At 42.2% G+C, this 20,955-nt stretch overlaps 1 protein-coding gene across 6 annotated transcripts in view; it reads left to right on the forward strand.

The window, feature by feature from the left end:
- The window catches only part of DAAM2 (dishevelled associated activator of morphogenesis 2), a 247,532-nt gene that overhangs the window by 167,740 nt on the left and 58,837 nt on the right, over window positions 1–20,955 (forward strand). For all 6 annotated transcript variants that reach the window (XM_066618643.1, XM_066618647.1, XM_066618644.1 and 3 more), the window contains 8 exons: window positions 4,439–4,549; window positions 4,923–5,026; window positions 5,544–5,610; window positions 7,633–7,750; window positions 12,884–13,022; window positions 13,324–13,382; window positions 14,025–14,209; window positions 14,968–15,288. In XM_066618643.1, coding sequence (XP_066474740.1) covers window positions 4,439–4,549; window positions 4,923–5,026; window positions 5,544–5,610; window positions 7,633–7,750; window positions 12,884–13,022; window positions 13,324–13,382; window positions 14,025–14,209; window positions 14,968–15,288 — 1,104 coding nt within the window. The remainder of the gene's footprint in view (window positions 1–4,438; window positions 4,550–4,922; window positions 5,027–5,543; window positions 5,611–7,632; window positions 7,751–12,883; window positions 13,023–13,323; window positions 13,383–14,024; window positions 14,210–14,967; window positions 15,289–20,955) is intronic.

The raw sequence follows: 20,955 nt of genomic DNA on the forward strand, positions 1-20,955 counted from the left end.
TATCTACAAACTCTGCCATGGGGAGAGGCTGTCCTGCAATGAGGATGTTTGCTCCCATGTGAGACACACCAGAACGGAAGACCAAACTTTTTTCAGTTCCATCCTGCAGCCATTTATTCCTGGTGTTGATCATTCAGATGGCGCTGAGGTAAAGAAGTAGTACCTGGAATCTTTGTTTTGTGGACTTGGGCTTTAAACTTCCTTTCTTCCAAGTCATCTAATTTGATTTTTGGAGTTAAGCATGTTGTAACCCTCCATAAGCCTTCTCAAAAGTATGGCATAAAAAGTTTGAGTGACAGAAGAGGTGGAAGAGAAAAACTTGCAGCCCTCTTTTTTCCTGCTCATGTAATTGCAGAAAGGCAGAAGTACGTATTTTGCACTTGCGCCTGCTGAAAACTTCTATTGAGTCCACTGGAACAGAACTGGCAATTGGACTCCTTCTTGCTGTCAATATAGCTTGCTGAATCAGTTACTTTTATTTAAATTGCTGTGTTTAAAGTGCTTTCTCCTTTTTTTTTTTTAAAAAAAGAGGGAGAATTGACAACTTGAACAAACGGTTGTAGCAAATGAGAAAATATTGAGTTTGGTTGAAGACCAAATAGCTTTGGTCAGAGGCAGTTTCAGATGGCAGTGAATACAAAGCTCAGTCTTGTTCCTGGTTGCCCACTGACGAATAGAGAAATTAGCATTCACAGTCTGTGGAACATGCTTAGAGCTGACAATTTGCAGAAGCATGGAGGAGAAATGTGCTTTGTTTTCATTGAAGTGAATGCATCAGGGGTCCAGAATAGCTCAGAGATATGTAAGGAAGTTCAAAGGCTGAAGGCCAGAGCTATTCAAATTATGAGGAGGTGAAATCATCTTCTACCCAGGGCCATTTCTTGTCATGCATACCTTCTGCTGCTCCCCCTGGTAGAAAAGGCCTGAAATGTACCTGCTGGGTTTTTTTATAGGTTTGGTTATAAAGCTTCTGAGATCATGTGTTGAGTAGTAGCATGTGGCAAGTACAGTGGGCCCTCCATATCTGTGGGAATTGATTCCGGGACACTCTATGTACCAACATCCACAGATGCTCAAGTCCCTTAATAAAATGCATATTGTTGTTGGTGGTGATGATGATGATGATATGATGATGATATGGCACAGGGCAAGGATGCTTACCCAAAAGGAGGACAGGGAGCCCTTGTGGTAGAGGAGACCTGATCTTGCCCACAGCAAGCCCCTGTCCAGAGCACTCTGGAGATGTGGGTGGTTCATGTGCTTCACTGCTCTGTTGTTTCATGCTCAGCCAGGTGCATCTGTGCCGGCATTGTGGAAAACATGCAGCTGACCTTGTCAGCCAGTGGAAGAAAAGTTTCTCCAAAAGCCCACTCAGCTTTTGGCCTGTCTCATGTTGGGCCCCATGGGTTGAGATTACTGCCAGGTATGCCTACACATCAGTGCATGGCAAATTTTTTAAAAATATATTTTTGATCTGCAGTTTATTGACTCTGCAGATGCTGCAAATACATACTGTAAATCAAAGATGGGATACCATATGCTATATACAAAATATAGTTGGAAACCAAGATGATGAGAAGGAAAGGAAGTCAGAGATATGTTGGGCTCATTGGATGAGGCTATTTATAGAAGAGGGGAATTTAAAACTATTGGCTCGTTGCATAACTGCTACTGCCAATAGCTGCTGGATCCCTTGATCCAATGGCCAGTTCCTGTTATAAAATTTTTTTTTAAAGTACACAATCAGTTCCACAGCAGATGGCAGCTGTTATCAAGTTAGAGGTTTCCAGGAGCAAGGGATGCATAAACTTACCAAGCAGGAAAAAAAAATCCTTCCTCAAAATCTCCATTCCTTGGGAGGTTTTTAGCTGATTTTTGTGCTATTCGCAACGGGATTCCATGCACCTGCGTCTGCAGAATCAACTTTACCTTTAAAAAAGTGAGCTAAACAGCAACTTTTTTCAGTGATGGAAAGTAGTGAGAAGTACTAGCAGCACAAATTGCTAAACAACAGCAAGTTGAACTCTGCCATTGGAAGAAGAAAATAATCATTTTAAAGATTTTCAAACTGAGCTTGTTCGATCCAAGTCCAGTACAGGATGTTTTGGGTTAACTTGCCAACTGCACTATCTGATTGGAAAAGGCAGTTAATATATCCCAGTGGTGTTATATAAACCTTTATACAAACAATGCAACAAAGGTACCTTTGCAATTGTATTGTGTGGCATAAAGTGTGATGGACTAAAGCCCATTTCATTAGATTCATGAAGTGATACTTTCTAATGGCAGGTACATACACGGCGAAAGAAGGGGGGAAAGTAAACAGTGGGACTAAAAGGTCACAGAAAACAATCTTCTGTTGCATTTCTTTATAAAATCCAAATGTATACAAAATAAGAACAAAACAGTCCATTCACAGCATCAGAGGCTGGTGATCACTGTTTTTTTTTTTTCTTGCTGTGCTAATGTAACCTTTGAAGAGTGATCATTTATTTTCCATAGTGGGAAAGGTATTTATATATCTCTATTTGTATTGGATTGGATCCAGCTCATGTTTGCACAATGGCATGAGTGCAAGGGCTCTTTCCCTCTCCTTTTCTACATTGCGCACCCTCTCCATGCTCATGAGAGTTAGAATTCCATTTGGAATTGTGTGGGATGCTTCCTGGAGCACTGCAGAGGGGGAAAACCAGACAAAGCACCTTCTGTGAGTGGAAAAATATTAACAGAAAGTGCTTTTACCCAGTGTCTGGGTATTCCCCCCCCCCCGCCACGTATAGCCCTGTGTACTACATTCCACGCCATCTCTGAAGGTCCCTTGACTTTAGAGTAGTTTTTGGGAGTGAAGTTATGAGGAGAGGTAGGAGAGATCACTTGCGCTGTTTGCATGAGCATTAAAGTGGATCCAATCCTTTTTGTGTATATGGCTTGGGTCAGTGGTGCCCAAACATTTTAACATTGGAACCTACCTAAAAAATGTTTCACTTTACCATCTGCTCAAGTCTTTGTAGCTATAATGGTGATTGGGCAGTGGTGCTCCACCCCTCCCCCATAGCAAGTCGTTTAACCCTTGATGCACATAGCCTGTCAGTTTTGCAAACCACCAAAAATTGGTTCGTAACCCACTGGTGGGGCCAGGGACCCACAGTTTGAGAATCACTGGCTTAGGTGACTGCAGCAAGGCTCAGTGAGGTTTAGGATTATACATCCCCTCGTCTCTCCTCTTCCAAATGCCAAAGAAGATGAAGGGAAACTTTTGCTTTTGCTGCCGATTTAGAACAAACCGTTGTTCTGCATTGTTTATAAACATGCGGAACTATGGTTTGTTAACAGACTAGAGGTAGAATAAATCAAAGTTTGATCGTGGTTTGATATTCTGCTATAGTCTAACACTAGTTACAAATAAACAAAATACCAGTAAAATCTACAGAATATAAACAGCAACAAATAAAGGATTAAAGGCCCAATCCTGTCCAGTTCAGTTCAGTTCAGTAAGACCTTTATTGGCATAAAATACAGAGAAAGAACAAAACAAAACAAAAATATACAAAGATAACACAACATAGACATCAGTCTTTTCCTCACACACTACCCAGAGTCCCAGAGTTCTGTAATCCTGTCCAACTTTCCAGTGCTTATACAGCTGCAGTGCAGCCTTGTGATAAGGGAATAAATGTTCCGTTACCTTGAGGAGGCCTCCATGACTGCCTCTCCATAGCAGGATGCAGTTCAAATGCCATTGGCACAGTTGTGACAGTGCTGGAAAGTTGAATAGGATTGTGCTGTAAGTACATTCCCAATTATTTAGCATTTCTTATGATGAAATTGTAAAATAGAAACTATCTTTAAAGATGAAGAATTATGCATTTTTCAGAATTATTGGTGCTACATTCATAACCTAGTTCATAACATTTATGATCTTAAGTACTTGACTTGAGAATGGCTCCCTCTCTTGGGACTTTTTGGCGAGGTCTGAAGACCTTTATGTTTAAACAAGCCTTCTGAGTTCATGGCCTTTTTAACATCCTTTTTACATCTTTTAGTATTTTTTACAGGTCTGAGTCCTCTATGATCTGCTGCTTTGTACTCTTTTTATCTGACTTTTTATCTGACTACTGTTTTTATGGTATTTGTTAATGTGTTTTAATATTTTGTTATCTGTTGTTAAATTATGTTTTAATCTGTTTTTAATATGTTGTAAGCCGCCCTGGGTCCCTTTGGGGAGCAGGGCGGGGTATAAATAAAGTTTATTATTATTATTATTATTACTACTACTACTACTACTACTACTACTACTACTACTACTACTACTACTACTTTTGACTATGACTATGTGACCTTTGACTGTGTGAGACTGGTCATATCACCATGCGTGTCACCTTTTATGAAGAGGCACTATTACCATGACAGCTTGTTTTGCTTCCTTGCTACCTTACAGTCTTTGCTTAATGAACTGGACCGAAGCATGGGGAGATACAGAGATGAGGTGAACCTGAAAACTGCCATCATGTCCTTTATTAATGCTGTTCTGAATGCAGGTAATGGTGAGGTACGTATCAATGCCAAAATCTCTAAGCTGCTTTGCCCATTGAACCCACTCCTCAATATTGTTTTAACCCCAACAATTCCATCAAAAGAACGCCCACTACAGAAATAAAGAATTGCTTTATACTGTGTGAGGCCCAGGGGTCCACATGAACAATCTAGTTTATTTAGATCTACGTTAGGTCTTCAAGGTCTCAAGTGGTAGTTTCCCTAGTTCTGCTAACTGGCTTCTTTCAATTTGGAGATGCTGGGAACTGAACCTCAGGATATACTTTGCCTCTAAGCAAAGGCATATTTGCCTTTCCTTCATGTTGTTCTATTGAAGTGGTCCAGAACTCTAGGAACCCAATGGGTTGATTTATTTTTCTCTCCTTTAGGATAATTTGGAATTCCGATTGCACCTAAGGTATGAGTTCCTAATGCTGGGTATCCAACCTGTTATTGACAAGCTAAGAGGGCATGAAAATGCAACATTGGATAGGTAAGCCATATGTAGTGGGAAGAGATGAATGATGATTCATGGCTGATATCACAGCCTGGATTGCATGGACAGTACAACCTACTTTGGTTCTGATATTATGCCAGTATGCGGTACTTATCATGAATTTAAGACCCACAGTCTCAAACCAGAGCATACGATCCCAGAAAAAATATCACCTTGAGCATGCACTCCTTAAACTGTCGTCTGTAATTCACTTTCTATCATCTGTTGATTTTTGTTATCTGTACTAATAGCTACCTGTTTCAGCTGTAATGTCAGTGCTCACCTGCAGCTGACCTACTCTGAGTTTAAACTCAGTAAGTTCTTAGATGCCTTATTCTCACAGGAGGACTCACTTTCTGAGTGTCAACACAGTCTCATCAATCAAAGTGTTAAGGAAACATCTCATTTTTATGTTATTGTTCAATGAAAAGCAAACTTTTTCCCATACATCCATCTTGTACCATTGCAAGCAAGAGCTGGATTATGAACATGGCTTGATTTTGCTGTCTTCTAGGCACTTAGATTTCTTTGAAATGGTCAGAAATGAAGACGATTTGGAACTTGCCAAGAGATTTGATATGGTGAGTGTCACTATAGAAAGGTTTCTGCTGCTGAGTTCAGTGTGGATGTTGGGTGTAAATCCATTTCCGGTTTCTCCATGTGCGGAGGATCTAATTTTCTCACTACCGAAGAATAAAATGAGATTATTGATTTGTTATTCACAGGATACATAATATAAAATAAAAAAAATTCATTTGTGTGAATGCAGACAATTGGGTGTCTCAGCTGCTCATTTTTGCATATTAACAATGGCCATGTTATAAAACAAGTTCCCATTGAAACAACGTAGCAGCATCCTCTATGTAAGCAATCCTGTGTGATAGTGTCAAAGTTGTGTGACAGTTGGTAAACCACAATTTGCATATTTCAAGTCTTCTAGGATGTTATTAAGCCATCTTTTCTTTGGTCTTTTTCCAGTATATTTGGCATACTTATTGACCAGATGGGAGTTGTCCATACTGTCAGGCAACAGACTGAAAACCGATTATTTAGAAAAGCTCTTGGAATGCCCAGATAGGCTTGTTCCTCTGGTAGACAGTAGGTTTTGGCTTGGCTTGACTTGGCTCACCAGTTAGTTTGGTTCCATCCATTGTTTGAGAACTGTGTTTGTACCTTAGAACCAGGCCGGTCTATTATTCAGGTGCGCTGTTCGCTGTTTGTTCTTCAAACTATCTTGTGCTGTTCACCCACCTATATTTTGGATATGGCCTACTTTAGGAAAAAGTGGATGATGCTTAAGGATTACAAACCATTTAGAGTGGCACTGCTTCAGTCTCACTGTGGTAGAAGCTTCTAGTTAACCCTGAAAAGGGCTTTAGGGCTGCTGCTGGATTCAGCACCATCAGTTCCAGGGTCCCAGTGGACAGCTCCCTCCTCTCTGAGACAACCACCTGCCCCAGATTAAAAATCCCTTTTGTAAAAAGGAAAATCCTGTATTCTCATGGTTAATGAGCTTCAAGAATCTTTGAATTCCCAAGTCTTTCAGACTCTATAAAGAGGGTAAAGACAACAACAAGGGTTGCTGAATAATGTAGTTGATCAGAGAAACAAAGTAAAGACCATAAGAGAGCAACAATAAAGTGACTCCACGTTAGACATTTGGAATGGTTTCAGATTCAGTCATTTGGGTGAGATTTTATATGCATCTTCATTCACCAGATACGGCATTTATTATTGTCACATACCTTATTTCATGGATTTCTACAGGTGTTTTAGTATAGTACACTGTGTAGTACAGTACACTGGCCTAACAATTCAGATTTTTTTATTGCATCTTTAACATATTTAATCCTTCTTGTAGCTTGCAAGAGTCCAATTTCTTCTATGCAGTTCGGTGAACTTTATTAGAGCCCAATCCTATGCATGTCTACTCAGAAGTAAGTCCCATTATAGTCAGTGGGACTTACTCCCAGGTAAATGTGAATAGGATTGCAGCCTAGGGGCCCAATCCCATCCAGTTTTCCAGTGCCAGTGCATTTGTGCCATATGCTGCATCCTGTGGTGGGGAGGCAGTCACGGAGACCTTCTCAAGGTATGGGAACATTTCTTCTCTTACCTCAAGGCTGCATTGCGAATGCACCGGTGCTGGAAAGTTGGATAGGATTGGGCCTTTAGTTAGTTAAACATGAGAATTCAGACCATCTTGGGGTCAAATCCTGTCCATCTTTCCAGTGGCAATTCAAATGTGCCAATGGGTCATGTGCTGCATCTTGTGGTGGGGGGCCAGTCATGGAAACTTCTTCAAGGTGTAAGGGAATGTTTGTTCCCTTTGTTAGAGGCTGATTGTGGTTGCATCAGCGTTGCAAAGCTGGATAGGCTTGGGCCCTTAGTGACACTTCGCTTCCAAGTGTAACTGTCATCAGTGTCCTGGCTCTTCACTGTGTGGGGTACGACCCCTTTTCAGGCTAAACCTGTCTTTACAAGTTGTCCTGTGCATTTCCATTTTTATGAGATTGACTTATATTAGCTAGAAATTGACTTGTATTCCATGAAGGGCTATTTTATTCTGTGCATTTTTTGTCCCATTTTTCCTGTTGCTGCAGGTGCACATTGACACAAAAAGTGCCTCTCAGATGTTTGAGATTATCAAAAAGAAGTTGAAGCACACAGATGCTTACCCGTACTTGCTGTCTGTCCTCCAGCACTGCTTGCAAATGCCTTGTGAGTATATTGACTCTTCCAGGGGCTAAGTGTGGTGGAGAGTTCTGTGGACTATAGAGGACGATTAGCAGGAAATATTGTTTGCTAAATAAGTATTAGGCTATAGCATTTGAGATCTGAATTCTTCACAGTGCACCTCTGGCCAATTCACTCAGTTTTCCCTGTTCTGTGTGTGTGTGTTATTTGGAAATAATAGCCAGGTTTAGAGAAGAGGGAAACTTTTGATGCTGAACTACTCAACTATGTGAGCACTTCTGTGGGCACTCCCTATCTATCTATCCCCTGTTAACTGGTTAAGAGGCACTTTTTCAAGTGGGTGCTCCTTTTTTTTTTAGCAGGGGGAGAGTAACTGGCCCTCCTCACTCCAGCAGTGTCTTTTCTAGTGGCTGTCTGCTGGTGTTGCATCTTTTTAGATTATGAGCCCTTTTGGGACAGGGAGCCATTAGTTATTTGATTATTTATGTAATCCACTTTGATAACTTTTTGTTGAAAAGCGTTATATAAATACTGTTGTTGTTGTTCTGCAAAAATAATTGTAACTGGACTCAAACCAGGCACAGTTCATCTTGAGCAATCCCTTTCCCTCCTTTCCCTCCTGTATTATAAATCACTCACCTTTGGTAAGGGGTACAGGGTAGCAGCTTGCAGAGGGATGTGGCAATTGTGGGGAAAGGCCCATTGGGGCTTGTCTTCCTACAGGAAATGAGCATCTTTTCTGCAGAGGGAGATGGGGTTGAACTATCACCCCCTGGGAGGATAAACATCATTTCCCTGAGCATTTCCTTGACCTTTCTGCTAAGTAGCATCCACTCTTATTGACTGAAGCAAGATTAGTTTTAGAAAAGACTAGTGGCCCAATTCTTTTCAAATGCCATGCCAATGGTGCATTTACTCTAGAGCAGGGGTCTCCAAACTTTTCGGCTGAAGTGCTGCATCAAATATCTGGCGCGGTATCGAGGGCTGGAAAAAAAATGAAATATAAATTTAAATAAATACATTAGAGATGGAACTTAGATGAATGACTGAAATGAATGAATGGGCTCAAATGTCCAGGATTTCTCCAAGCACCAACACAGCCCAAAAAATAAAGTACACACACTTAAATGGACCCCCATTCCTCCACCCCACAAGCACAACTCTGGTTGTGTTTGGTCAACTGGGCCAGAGGCTCTCAGGGGATCAGAGTCTGGCTGCGGGCCAGATAGAGGCTCTCCTCGGGCCGCATCTGGCCCCTGGGCCGGGATTTGGAGACTCCTGCTCTAGAGTATTGTCTGTTGTATCCTAAACCACCCAGGCAGTGATACACCAGTGTTGCCCTTCCAGTAAAGCTGGCACAGCCCTTCCAAGTAACACCAACAGGGCCCATGGTAACTCTAACAGTCCATCATCAATGAAGCAGCATGCTGATGACTTTGTGTCATCAGTGTGACATCCAAGGAACTAATCACCATATCCACCATGCACATCCCAATGCTAATGGCCGGAGAAGCACTGCTAGGGTGAATTGAGCAGGAGGGCAGGACAAATGCAAGGCTAGAGAGTACACCCACCCACCCACCCAAAGAATACCTTTCTGAGCAGAACCAAGTTAGGGTAGAAAGATGTGTGTGTGAAACACATACACTTATCTCCATGGCAAGGCACTTCCCTGTGGAAGTGTTCACCAACTGGGAAGAACCCTTTTGCCAGAGAAGAAATTAGGATGAGCCACAAGGTGAGTCTCAACAGTACTTGGACAAAGCAGGGTGCTGGTAGCTCACTGCCCAAAGATACAAGCTAGGATGGTAGGTAAGGTGGGTTTGAGCCCAGCCAAGGTACTTGAGCAAGGCCACTGACCTTTTGCATGACTGGCCAGAAGCACTTATAACCAGAACAAAAGGAAAAGGGAAGCAGGTCTAGTACCCGCACTGCCTACTCCACAAACTTGCTCTCTATCCACCCAACCACAGCTGGAGACCTTGCATCACTGCAAACAGGCATACCTGGCTGGGAGGCTATACCAAATGAAATTATCAGAGGGAGCCCTGCGTGGGGCAGTCATTGGGCTGGCATATGACCCAGAGCATCTACTCTGTGTCCCACTGCATGCAGCCACATACACACCACGTGCCCTTTTCTTTATTATTGGCACCTGCCAGTATGGTTGTTGGTGTGCTGTCCTCCCCATCACCCAACACCTGCTTGCTTCATTGACCACATCAGCAAGGAAGAGATTGCAGGGGATGCGCATTTCTAGAGTTTTTCCCTTCCCCATTGTTCCATAAAGGTTTATTCTTACCTTTGCCATTTTTGTTGTTGGCATAGTATTTTTATGGTGTCAAGATCATGTCCCTATGTCAGGGGATTGGGATATGGTGTAAACCAACTCTTCCTCATCTCTCCTACATCCCTCCCACATCATGCTCCCATCTCCTCTCTGTTTTGACTTTTTGGCTGGTGTAGTTGTGTTGGCATCTGGGTTATGCCAACACATCATTTTTCTCACGTTGCACCAGCATTTGTGGTGTGTCTGTCAGTGGGCAGACTGTTGCACGAGCGGGGCCATTGTTGTGCCAACTTACGTGGAGATACATTGGTATATCTCAAAGATAGTATTGAGCCATAAGGCTGAAGTCCTATGCACACTTACCTGGAAGTTAATTCCCTTAAACTCAGTGATGCTTACTTTTGAGTAGACATGAATAAGGTTGCACTATAAGTGAATTTTAGTGATTTTATTAACTGTTTAGTGAAGCACTTATATGTGCTGAGCCAAAAACAGTTTTAATTGCCCTCATGTGTAGCTGATAAGAACATAATCATAATCATAAAGCATAATCAATGAACAAACAGGTTTAAGGAGTGGCCCTTCAACTTTGACTGACTAATCTGACTGACTTGAGTAATTTATCAGTCTGACCAATTAGTCAGCTGAGTGTATAATATGCAAAGTATACAGCTGTTTGACATATCAAATCTGATGAATCTGTTTTATATATCTTGTTGATATTTCTGTGAGTACTTGGCACTAAGAACCCCTTCCTCAGTTTCCCCAGAAAGAGTTCACAGCCTTTGATTTCAGTGGTCTAACAGAATATTGATTGATGGCTTGAAAGAATGGCCTCATCCAGTGGATCTGAGAGAAGGTGGAAACAGACTGTTCTTTTCTACCTGTCAGTGCTTAAGACATTTTCTGTGTAATTCTGACCTTGTGGGGAGATGGTAGTCTACTCTGTACACTGTGTTCATGCAGTGAACTGAATGTTACCATTTTCTCATAGCCACAGGGAAGCTGGGGGCTATGCTAATGCTGCGGGCATCCCAGAGTTAGAGCCAACAGGCGACTTACATTCTGTGCAGCGTTCTTCTGTTTTCACTTAAGGTCCCCCAATACAAAGTGGCCAATCGTTCTGCTTAACTAGCGATAAAAGAGAGAGGAGTTGGACGCTGTCCATCTGGAAACAAAGTCCTTTATTAAATTATTACTTTTTTAAAAGAAAAAAAGAGAGCATTTGTGCTCAAAACCTGAGAAACCTCAAGAAGCAGGTGCCATTATAATTGACATAGAATAAGATTTTTTTTCTCTCTCAGTCAAATGAAAAATCTGTTATAATTAAGGGAGAATTTTACAAAAAAAGTACTTAGTTTTGTTGGCACCTCATGGGAATGAATAAGTACAGGTTTCTCAAGCCATAATTGAAAAATCAAATTAGCAGTTTCTTTTCAAGGAACATGATACAAATTGGGGAATATTGAAGCTATTTGATTTAATAATCCAGTAACAACTACAGATTGTTTGCTTTCAACAGTAGAGTTATGCACCAGGGGAGATATACTCTTCCATGAAGAGCAGTACTTGATGTGAGACGAACTCATGATTCCTGCATTGGTCTCTGCATTGATTCTCTGATATCTGAAGGAGGGCTGAACAATGGGCATTTGTAGAAAAGAAACCGCAAGCAGCAAGGGGGCACTGGAACCTACCCCTTCACTTGCTGCTTTTCCTCTTTTGCCCTTCTGCTCTGGTCACTTTTCTCCTAGCCTGGTTCCAAATCCAGGTTTCTTGGTCAAGTGGAAAAAAGCAGCTGGGGAAGAACAAGTAGAGCAAAAGCATATGGGAGAAGAGGCATACACCCTCCCTTCTGCCGCTTTCTTCCTTCAGATGCCCCCTTCCCCCACACACACTTACTTTGCACTTTGAAGCAAACATGGGATTGCAAACTCTGTGTTTGTTGGTGATCTAATTCTGACCTGAGAGAATAGTGAAATCTTGGAGTGTGATTTCCAGCCATCCTTGAGGGTGAGAGACTGGGGAGAGAAGAGAGTCAAGTGACTCTCTAAGGCAGAATAATTTATGTATACTGAAAGAAGGCAGGAAGAGTAATTTCACATTTTAAAATTTATTTTGGAAAGTTATGATGGAGACAGAAATTAAAGTATGAAAGCAAGGTTACTGTGATCTAGTCACAGTCAGAATGATTTCACACAGGTTAAATTTACCAGAAGAGGATTCCACAGTTAGGGTGAAGGTTGATAACTAGAGAAACATCCATCTCCAGGAATCCCAAGTCAGAGGGGGTATGACAACCTCAAGCGTTCATTTATATTTGCTAAGTAAACCTGAAGGTGACTACCTGATTTTGTGACTAACAATTTTGGTTGTGAAAAATAAGGTTGCACATCTTCCCGCAAGGGAGATGCAAAAATTCTTTTTGGAAGAGATGGAAAAGCGCAGGGAACAGGCAATGCTTGTCAGTTTTCATCCCGTCCCTTGGGGACTGGTCATTGCTCAATTATAGCAGAGCCAGATGGAGCTCAGCCTTTTTAGAAGGCTAATAGGGGGTGCTTGGCTGAAATTGATTGGATCAAGGAGTGGAGCTTGCAAATTTCCTTAAGGAACCCCAACCTTTCTCTCCATTATTCAAGCAGTGCCTTTGCCCCTTACCATCACTTACAAAATGGCTGTGATGGAAACTCACAAAAGCACTATCTGGTAAAAACACAGAGATCAAGAACTTGGAAAATACAGGAAGCAAGAAGAACCTAAACAGTAATTGCTGCAGGAATAATATTGTCAATGGGTCTAACGCACAAGGAAAACAAGCAAGAATTTACAGCACTAGCAAAGTTTACTTTTGGGCATTTGTATTGCAGATAAACGAAATGGGGGACACTTCCAACAGTGGCAGCTGTTAGACAGGATACTGCAGCAAATTGTTCTTCAGGATGAGCGAGGGGAAGATCCAGATATAGCTCCTTTGGATAACTTCAATGTCAAGAACATCATTAAGATGTAAGAAGCAAGTTAACTGCTCTTATACTTCAGTTGTGCAATATGTTCTATGTATGGCCTCCTTTATATGTGATATTTCATCAGCATGGAGATAATCTTTAGAGGACAATGTCAAACATTCTTCTAGTACAATTTCCATAAACAATTACATTTTATAGCAGAATGTTAATTCAACATTAATCGACTAATATAGTACATAGAATCCAATCAGAAGTTAGCTGAGTTTTCCTCTTGTCCTAGGAATGTGTGTATTAATTATTTTGGTTTGAATCTCAGATAATCTGGCTCTATCTCTATTCAGGTTGGTAAATGAGAATGAGGTGAAACAGTGGAGAGATCAGGCAGAGAAATTCCGGAAAGGTATGTGGTTTTGCCATGTTCTGAAATAATAGAAAGAGAACCCAGTTTAACCATAATTCTGAGGCTATGTAGAGAGGGAGTAAGCATTGAATAGGTCACTATTACTCCTGTTTTACAGAAGGGGAACTAGTTGTAGCTGAGGGATAATGACTTGCCCTTAGTTTTCCAAGGAGCCTGAAATGCATAGTGATTTTGAATGCATAATAACCTAACATAAGAATGTAAAAAGAACTCTGCTGCATCAGGCCAAAGGCCCATCTAGTTCTGCATCATGTTTCCTGCAATGGCCAACCAGATGCTTTTAAGAAGTCCACAAGCAAGAAATGAAAGCATCCCCTCTCTCACCTTTGCTCCCTTGCAACTGAGCATATAGCCACCACCATCCACCAAGCTTGATAAATCTTCCATTTTTTTCTCTGCAGTCCTATTGCAAAGTTTGAACTGCCTTGTTGTCTGAAAATTTCAACCTAAACTATCATATTAATACAGTACTAACATTCCAATTCTGGTTTTAATGTAGCAAATAGCAGCATTGCAGTTCGGTATTTCACCCATAGACCCCTCAAAAAGGGGTTTCAAGATCATTTTGGTTGCCCCAAATCAACCATCGTACTTGAGTTTTATCCCCACTGCTCTTCACAGAACATGCTGAACTGATGAGTAGGCTAGAGAAGAAAGAAAGAGAATGTGACATAAAGACTCAAGAGAAAGATGAAATGATGAAGACGCTGAACAAGATGAAGGACAAGCTACAGAAAGAATCACTAGAGCTACGCCAAACCCGGGACCAAATGACTGACCTTGTAGCTCAATTCAATGACTTCTCGGTATACTATGGGGTCTTTTCTATACATAAACTATAAAAAGAGTCAAATGGAGAACAGACACACAGTGAAACCATAATTTTATGTACATGTTCTTTATTAAGGGGAGAAGCAGACAAGTTAGTGGTTTGCCATAGGCCTCCTGGAAGGCAGCATCAGGTGGCATTCTAAGTTGTGCTGCTGCTGTGCCTTCCATTACAGAGGTTTTCAGAATTTGTATTGAGTAGCTGAAATGAAATGTCTGTGGCCCTCCTTTTTTCCCCTTCTCCTGCTTGATGTCAGGAAGGGGACATAACGGATTCAGACCCTCCTTATATGGAACTCAAAAAGACCATTGGGTAACACAGGCCTACAAAATTGAGGGTCAGAAAGGTTTTTCACAAACTTTATGGTGGTTTGGTATGAATTTGGGGTGCCAATTTCAAAAATGGCATCCGTTTTGCCCTATCACGTCTAGTTTTGGAGATATTGAATCATTAGTGAATGGTTCAAGCAGCTTCCTCATGAGGAAGCCATGGTGTAGGCTTCCTCATGAGGAAGCTACTTGAATCATTCACTAAAGAGGCTATTCGATATCTCCAAAACTAGACATGATAGGGCAAAACAGATGCCATTTTTGGAATCGGCACCCCAAATATACCCAGGAATTGGTGTAACATTTAAAGCAAAATGTGTGTTGGCCTGTGCTAGTACTGTGATAGAATAGAATAGAGGTGACCTCCATCGACTTGCAATCTAAATGCTCTTTTCTTTTTTTCCAGCAAGGGAGCAGCATTTCCTTCCCATCCCCTCCTCAGCTTCCTCCAGGTGGCCCATTTACTTTGTCCTCTTCTCTATCGTCATCAGAGAGTTTGCCACCTCCACCACCACCTCTTCCGTTTTCCAGCTGCCCTCCCCCCCCAGCACCACCACCCCCTCCAGGAGGACCTCCTCCCCCTCCTGGAGCTCCACCATTCTTCAACATGGGCATGCCTCCGCTTTCCATCACCACCTTCAGCAGCAGTGGGACCAGCCTGAAGAAGAAATCAATCCCGCAGCCATCTCATCCACTGAAGTCTTTTAATTGGGCCAAACTGAATGAGGTAAAGAGCAGCAATGCTGATTGTTTTCTAAACTGTGCTCTATCTGTGGTTAGAGTGTTTAGGTGTCAGTGTTATAACGATTAAAGAACAGAATCTTGGTCCTCGAGCAAAAAGAAAATTGTGGGAAAGCACATATATATGACTGTAACTGGACAACTATGCCTGTGCCATTTCTAAGTTGCCAGGGATAGAGTAAAATGCTGCATTGGGCCCCCACCTATCCCCTGATGGCACATTGGGTGCTACTGCTGTAACTAGTAATAAGGGTTTAAGCATGGGCCTCAGCCAAGGCCCAACCTCACCAATCCCTGATACTACCCCTGCACTATACTGTTTTTTCATCTCTCTTTTAGGGTGGGTCTGCATTTTCTAATTGTGCTTGTGAATTTTTGAACTATGGGAGTTTAGAACAAGCTGCTCCTGTTTGGAAATCCGAACTCCATTGTAAGTCGAGCCTTGCTCGATGTTTGCTTTCACATTTCAGTCCCAGCTTTTAATAAACTCAGTGTTCATCCTCAGTTATGGACAAATTCATGGGCATTGGGTCTATTAATGGCTAACGGACATGACAGCTGTGTGCTACCTCAGTGGACATATGCCTCATATACCAGTTGCAGAGGAGCAGTGGTGGGAGAGTAATACAGGGGCTTCATTACCCGTGTCTCATTTTAATTGATTCTCTGCAGCTAAATGTCCAATATATAGAGAAAATGCATAAAAAGTCCCTGCACTTATGAAGATCCTTGGACTCAGAATCTCTATGGATTTTCAAAATTACCATGCTGCCCAGTTTGGCTACCTACAGTTCCCACTGTGCAGATGCATTTCTCCCTGCACAGACTTGCTGTGTATCTAGTTCCTTCATTGCCACCCTCTGCTTCTTTCATTCCCCACCCTTCCTCTTCTGCTTAAACTTCACCCAACCTCCAACAACATCTGTCCGATCAAGCCCAAGTTTAGCATATGCTACAGCACACATTGCCTCCCAAAACATATTTCTTAAAGATTTTAGAATAAAAATAATTTGTATTGTTCTGTTTTCTAAAGTAGAAATGCTTTAGTGCATAATGTAAAATAAGTTTGTGGGGGGGTGTTCCCACTCTTCTGATCCCAACTGAAGCCTATCACATTATTCCTTATGGAAAAGAATCCTTGCTAACCAAGTCCATGTTTCGGTCTCCATTTCCCTCGGATAACAAGAATCTCCACATGCCTTTCTTTCTTGCTTGTAGGCTTCCTGGTGGTCCACTGTGAGAAACAGTATGCAGGATTCGATGGGCCATTGATCTGATTCAGCAGGACTTTTCTTATGTTCTCATAAAAATAGTTCAGCAGCTGCCCCTGGGGCTTCTCATGTGATGGTGGAGACCAATAATGGAGAGATGTAGTTTGTGCCTCTAAGCACTGATGTACATTCCATCAAGAAATAATGCTCCTACTTATGCTCAGGAATGTCTAGGCTTTTAGGGTTTCATGGTCCAATTATAGGAATAGGAATAGGGAGGCAATGAAAACTGCTTTCATGCTCCTTGGCAGGGAAATATGCTCAAGAGCATCAAAGCCATAAATCAGGTTGAAATCAGGTATGTTTGCATTCTGAGTCAGAAACCAGGTGGAGCACATGCACAGTCACATGGGAGGCTGTGGCCTTTTTCTGTGGAATATGATAGGGCGGTTCTGCCTCACCTGCTACCCCCAGACTGCATGTCCCTAGCAGAAATCTACAACAGGTCTCCTGTTGCCAGCCAGCTCTCCTCACTGCTAATCTCTGCCTCTTCTTCTTGTGAAGAGGGAAACTGGAGGGCTGGAGGTGAACTCCCCTGGGATTGGTCTTCCCAAGTTCTCTTAGAAGATTCCCAAGTTTTTCAGAGTTTTCTGAGAAAGTTAGGATAAACTAAGTTAATTATAAGGTGTGTAAGGGGGGAAGGTTTGAGCTTGCCCATCACTCCACTTTATGCAGGAGACATGATTGCTCACCTGGAAGTGCACCCTTGATGCATATACCCATATTCTTCAACACCTTGTACATATATCAGTTCATTCAGGATTTCTAGGCATGCACAGATAGGTGTTTCAAGACACTGATGTGTTGCCCACACTTTTAAATGTTTACCATGGGAAACAACAGTATAACATCATATTTGCTGCGTAAGTCAGGAGCCACCAATTGTTTTAAGTGTGGAAGTTCATCATTACAATTCTTAATTTAGTATTACCATGTCTTCCTCCTAAATGTAGTGTTTGACACTGCATCAGAGATATAGCCATTATCTTGTATCTCAGTGGAAGCACAAGAACACAAAATACCAGAGCGAGGTGTTAAAAACTCCTTCATGCAGCCCTTGTACAATGCTGTGATGATATATAGTGGACATAGAGTAGAAATTTCAGAGGGTATTCTTTAGTCAGACCTGTCCAGCTGTTACTTGGTCACTAGCAAAAAAAGAAAAGAAAAAAAGAAAAGCTCATTCTTGCAGTGATGCTGCAGATGAAAGTGGCAACTTTAAAAATCCCCTTATTGCTCAAAAGTGTCTAGTGTGCCACCAACACCATTCTTCCCTGGGGATTTTTGGCCCTGGTATATAAACTACATGTTTTTGATCATGCATGCTTGGAAAGAAGCTTTTAGACGTTGCTTCAATGAAGAAGAGCTTTTTGGCAGTGGTCAGATGCACTGAGTAAAGTCTGAGCCAGCACTTAGGCTAGAATAATTGCGGGAACAATTTCAAAGAGGGATCTAACATTGACACACAGCTTATTCATTGCATTGTCAAGTGTAAATACAATTGCTCTCTTTTTCTCGTTGAAATCTTCATAGCACATCCTTCTGGAGGAGGATCCAGACTGACTTTTGCATAGCACATTCATTCTCTCCCCACACTGCAACCTCTCCCACTCATAGAATACTCCCCACTACCCCCTTTTCTCTTGGTTGGTTTTAAAAAATACAGATAGAATAGTGTCTGTGATGAATTTGGGTGGCTGCCTAGAAATCCATGCTCTTTTTTAGGCTCCAAGTCACTCAGGGCTCAACTCAGGCATTTGGAATGAGTGTCTAGGGACCTCCGGAATGCCACAAGAATTCTCTCTTTCACTCTCCTTTTCTTTTTAAAATAAGATGAAGTGAAATCTTTGCAGCACCGCCTGTGCTTGTCTGTCAGAGCCACGTGGGGCTGTGGGAGAGAATGTAAGAGAGTGATTTATTTTTGTTTTCAGAACATGGAACTTGGTGCTTTGAAGAAAAGTTGTAACAACTACTGAGAATTGCTATAGAAGAGTGGTGTAAAATCAATTCATGAAATGAATTAAAACGCACAGATTTATACACACACTTTCATTTAATTATTATTGGGGGGAAATGGAAAGCAAGAGAGACACAGGTGTTTCTGTTTAGTGTACAACAAACCACAGATTTAGCCTTCCCTCTGGTTAAGAGTGGAGGCAGCTGTGCTAATAAATGGGGACTTGGGAGGTGAATAAAAATGCTATTTTGGGACAGGCAGAAATAGTTTGAGGGTTTGAGAGGAAGGAGATGATAGAGTTTGCCATTATTAATGTTTCTAATGTAGTGAATGCTTTATAATTTCCTGAGGCAGCTCTGTAGAGAAGTTGGCTGATTCTGTTCTTTGGTGTAGTTCTTTGGGAGGGGCCCATCTCAGTGGTAGAACACATGCTTTTCACACAGAGTGTTCCAGTTTCAGTCTTTGGTAGCTCCAGTTTGCAAGACAGATCAGGTGAGAGGTGCTGGGACTTCTGCCTAGGAGACCCTAGTAAGTCTCTGCCAGTCAATGCTGGTCCAAGGATCCAAGAAGGCAAGTTCATATAGAGTATGTTTTGTGCATTCTGTGTGCTGTGAGGTGTATTTTATTTCTTTATGCAGCTTCAGGCATGAAACGCCATTCTGAAGTAGTACAGTTAATTAGAATCATGATCTGGTCGTTCACAAACTGTGGATCTGGTTCTAGTTTCAAAATTCATTGTCTGTTGATTGCTCTGATCTGTATTGGGACCATAGGAAGCTGTAGTAGATTGAGGGGCCCAAGCAGCTGTTTACATTTCATTCAATGGATGTATTGTCTGGTGAGGCATGCCTCAAAAAGCCAATTCAGATTATCATCATCACACTGGCAAACCATCGCATGAGAAGTATGAGTGTGCATTTCTTTACCCAGTGCATCATTCCATCCCCACAAAGCATTGCAAGTTCCAGATGGCCCCAACTGCAAGAATAAAGGCTGCCTTAATGTAATTAACCATGCCGATAGGAATGCTTTGGATTATTCATGAACCCACTCCCCATGTGACTGTGCAGGGTCAGCAGTACACCAGTGTTAGGAGCAGGGGCGGATCCAGTATTTGTGTGTGGGAGGGGCCATGAGCCCAGGTCAAACAGGCTTGGAACCTGAATTTGGAGCCCAGATCTACCTGCTGAGTATACCTGGACTCCCATTCTGACTCTGCCCTCTGGAGCCACCTCTTTCAGGCAGGTAGACGGCCATGCTTGGTCTGCTCCCCATCCCAGTGGGTGCTCTTCTGTGCTGGTGCAACAGTTTGGGGGGGCCACGCACCCATTACCCCCTTCTTGAATCCGCTCCTGGTTGGAAGAGAGATGTATGTGTTGATGTCCATGTGGTGAGCAGATAGGCAGACAGAATAATAATAATATTGATAATAATACATATTAAATTAACAACAATATAACTTAAAGAGGGCTTAGGGACAACACTGGTTGAACTTCAGTGCTGGATTTCACTGTGGTTGCACCCAATGTTAGCTTGCTTCAGTTGCACTGCATCACAGTAAGCATGTAACAAAGGAAGAAAATGCAGCTGTATTATTTCCTTTAATATGGCTGAGATAGTTTCCAGTTCACTTTGACAAAAAGTATTTGATAATAAAGATTTACATCCCCTTAGTCCCTCTGGGGTCACCAGAGAGAAAAGCCAGAAGGAGCTCAGAGGAGGAGACTCTTCTTTCTAGTAAGGAAACTGACAATTCACATTTCACTGAAATTCTTATTTTCAGTACTTTCATTCAGACACAATGGATGCTGAATACTTGGAAGGCTTCCACTAGCTAGTTTGTGGTTAACACCTTCAGTGTAGTGGCTCTTTGCCCATAGAACCTCAAGGAATAGAAACAAAATCCTTCAGTGTTCTGGAATGGTCTTTTACTTGCATCCTAGAAAGTGAAGCCATTTTTTCAATCCCTAAACTCTAAAGTAAAAGATAAAAGCCATATGCAATCCTATATATACTTAGCTGGGAGTAAGTACTATTGAACTTAAAGGGAATTGTATTTGAACAGACAAGCTTAGGTTTGTGATGCAGGTGAATGACAGTTGGGGGGAAAGGGCCCAATCCTGAACAGTGTGCGCCAGCTTATTGCCAGTGTGCACTGTAGCAACCATGCTGTAAGGCACGTCTGCAACCCTCAGCACTGGTCTATTGCCAGTGGTAGCTCAGCGCCGGCTGACACTGGGCTAGCACCGGTGAACTGCTGCTGCTCTGCCGCTCCATGGTTGCTCGAACCACCGGGCGGAGAGAGGTAGGTGTGGGCGTAGGGGAGGTGGGGAAGAAGCGTTCCAGGGCAGGGGGGAGGTGGGGAGGGTGGGGAGAGGGCAGTGAGAAGGCTGCCAGGGGGAGGGAGTGGGGCAGGAGGAAGGCG

This window comes from Tiliqua scincoides, chromosome 1 (genome assembly GCF_035046505.1).
Source record: "Tiliqua scincoides isolate rTilSci1 chromosome 1, rTilSci1.hap2, whole genome shotgun sequence".
In the NCBI taxonomy this organism is placed as follows: domain Eukaryota; kingdom Metazoa; phylum Chordata; class Lepidosauria; order Squamata; family Scincidae; genus Tiliqua; species Tiliqua scincoides.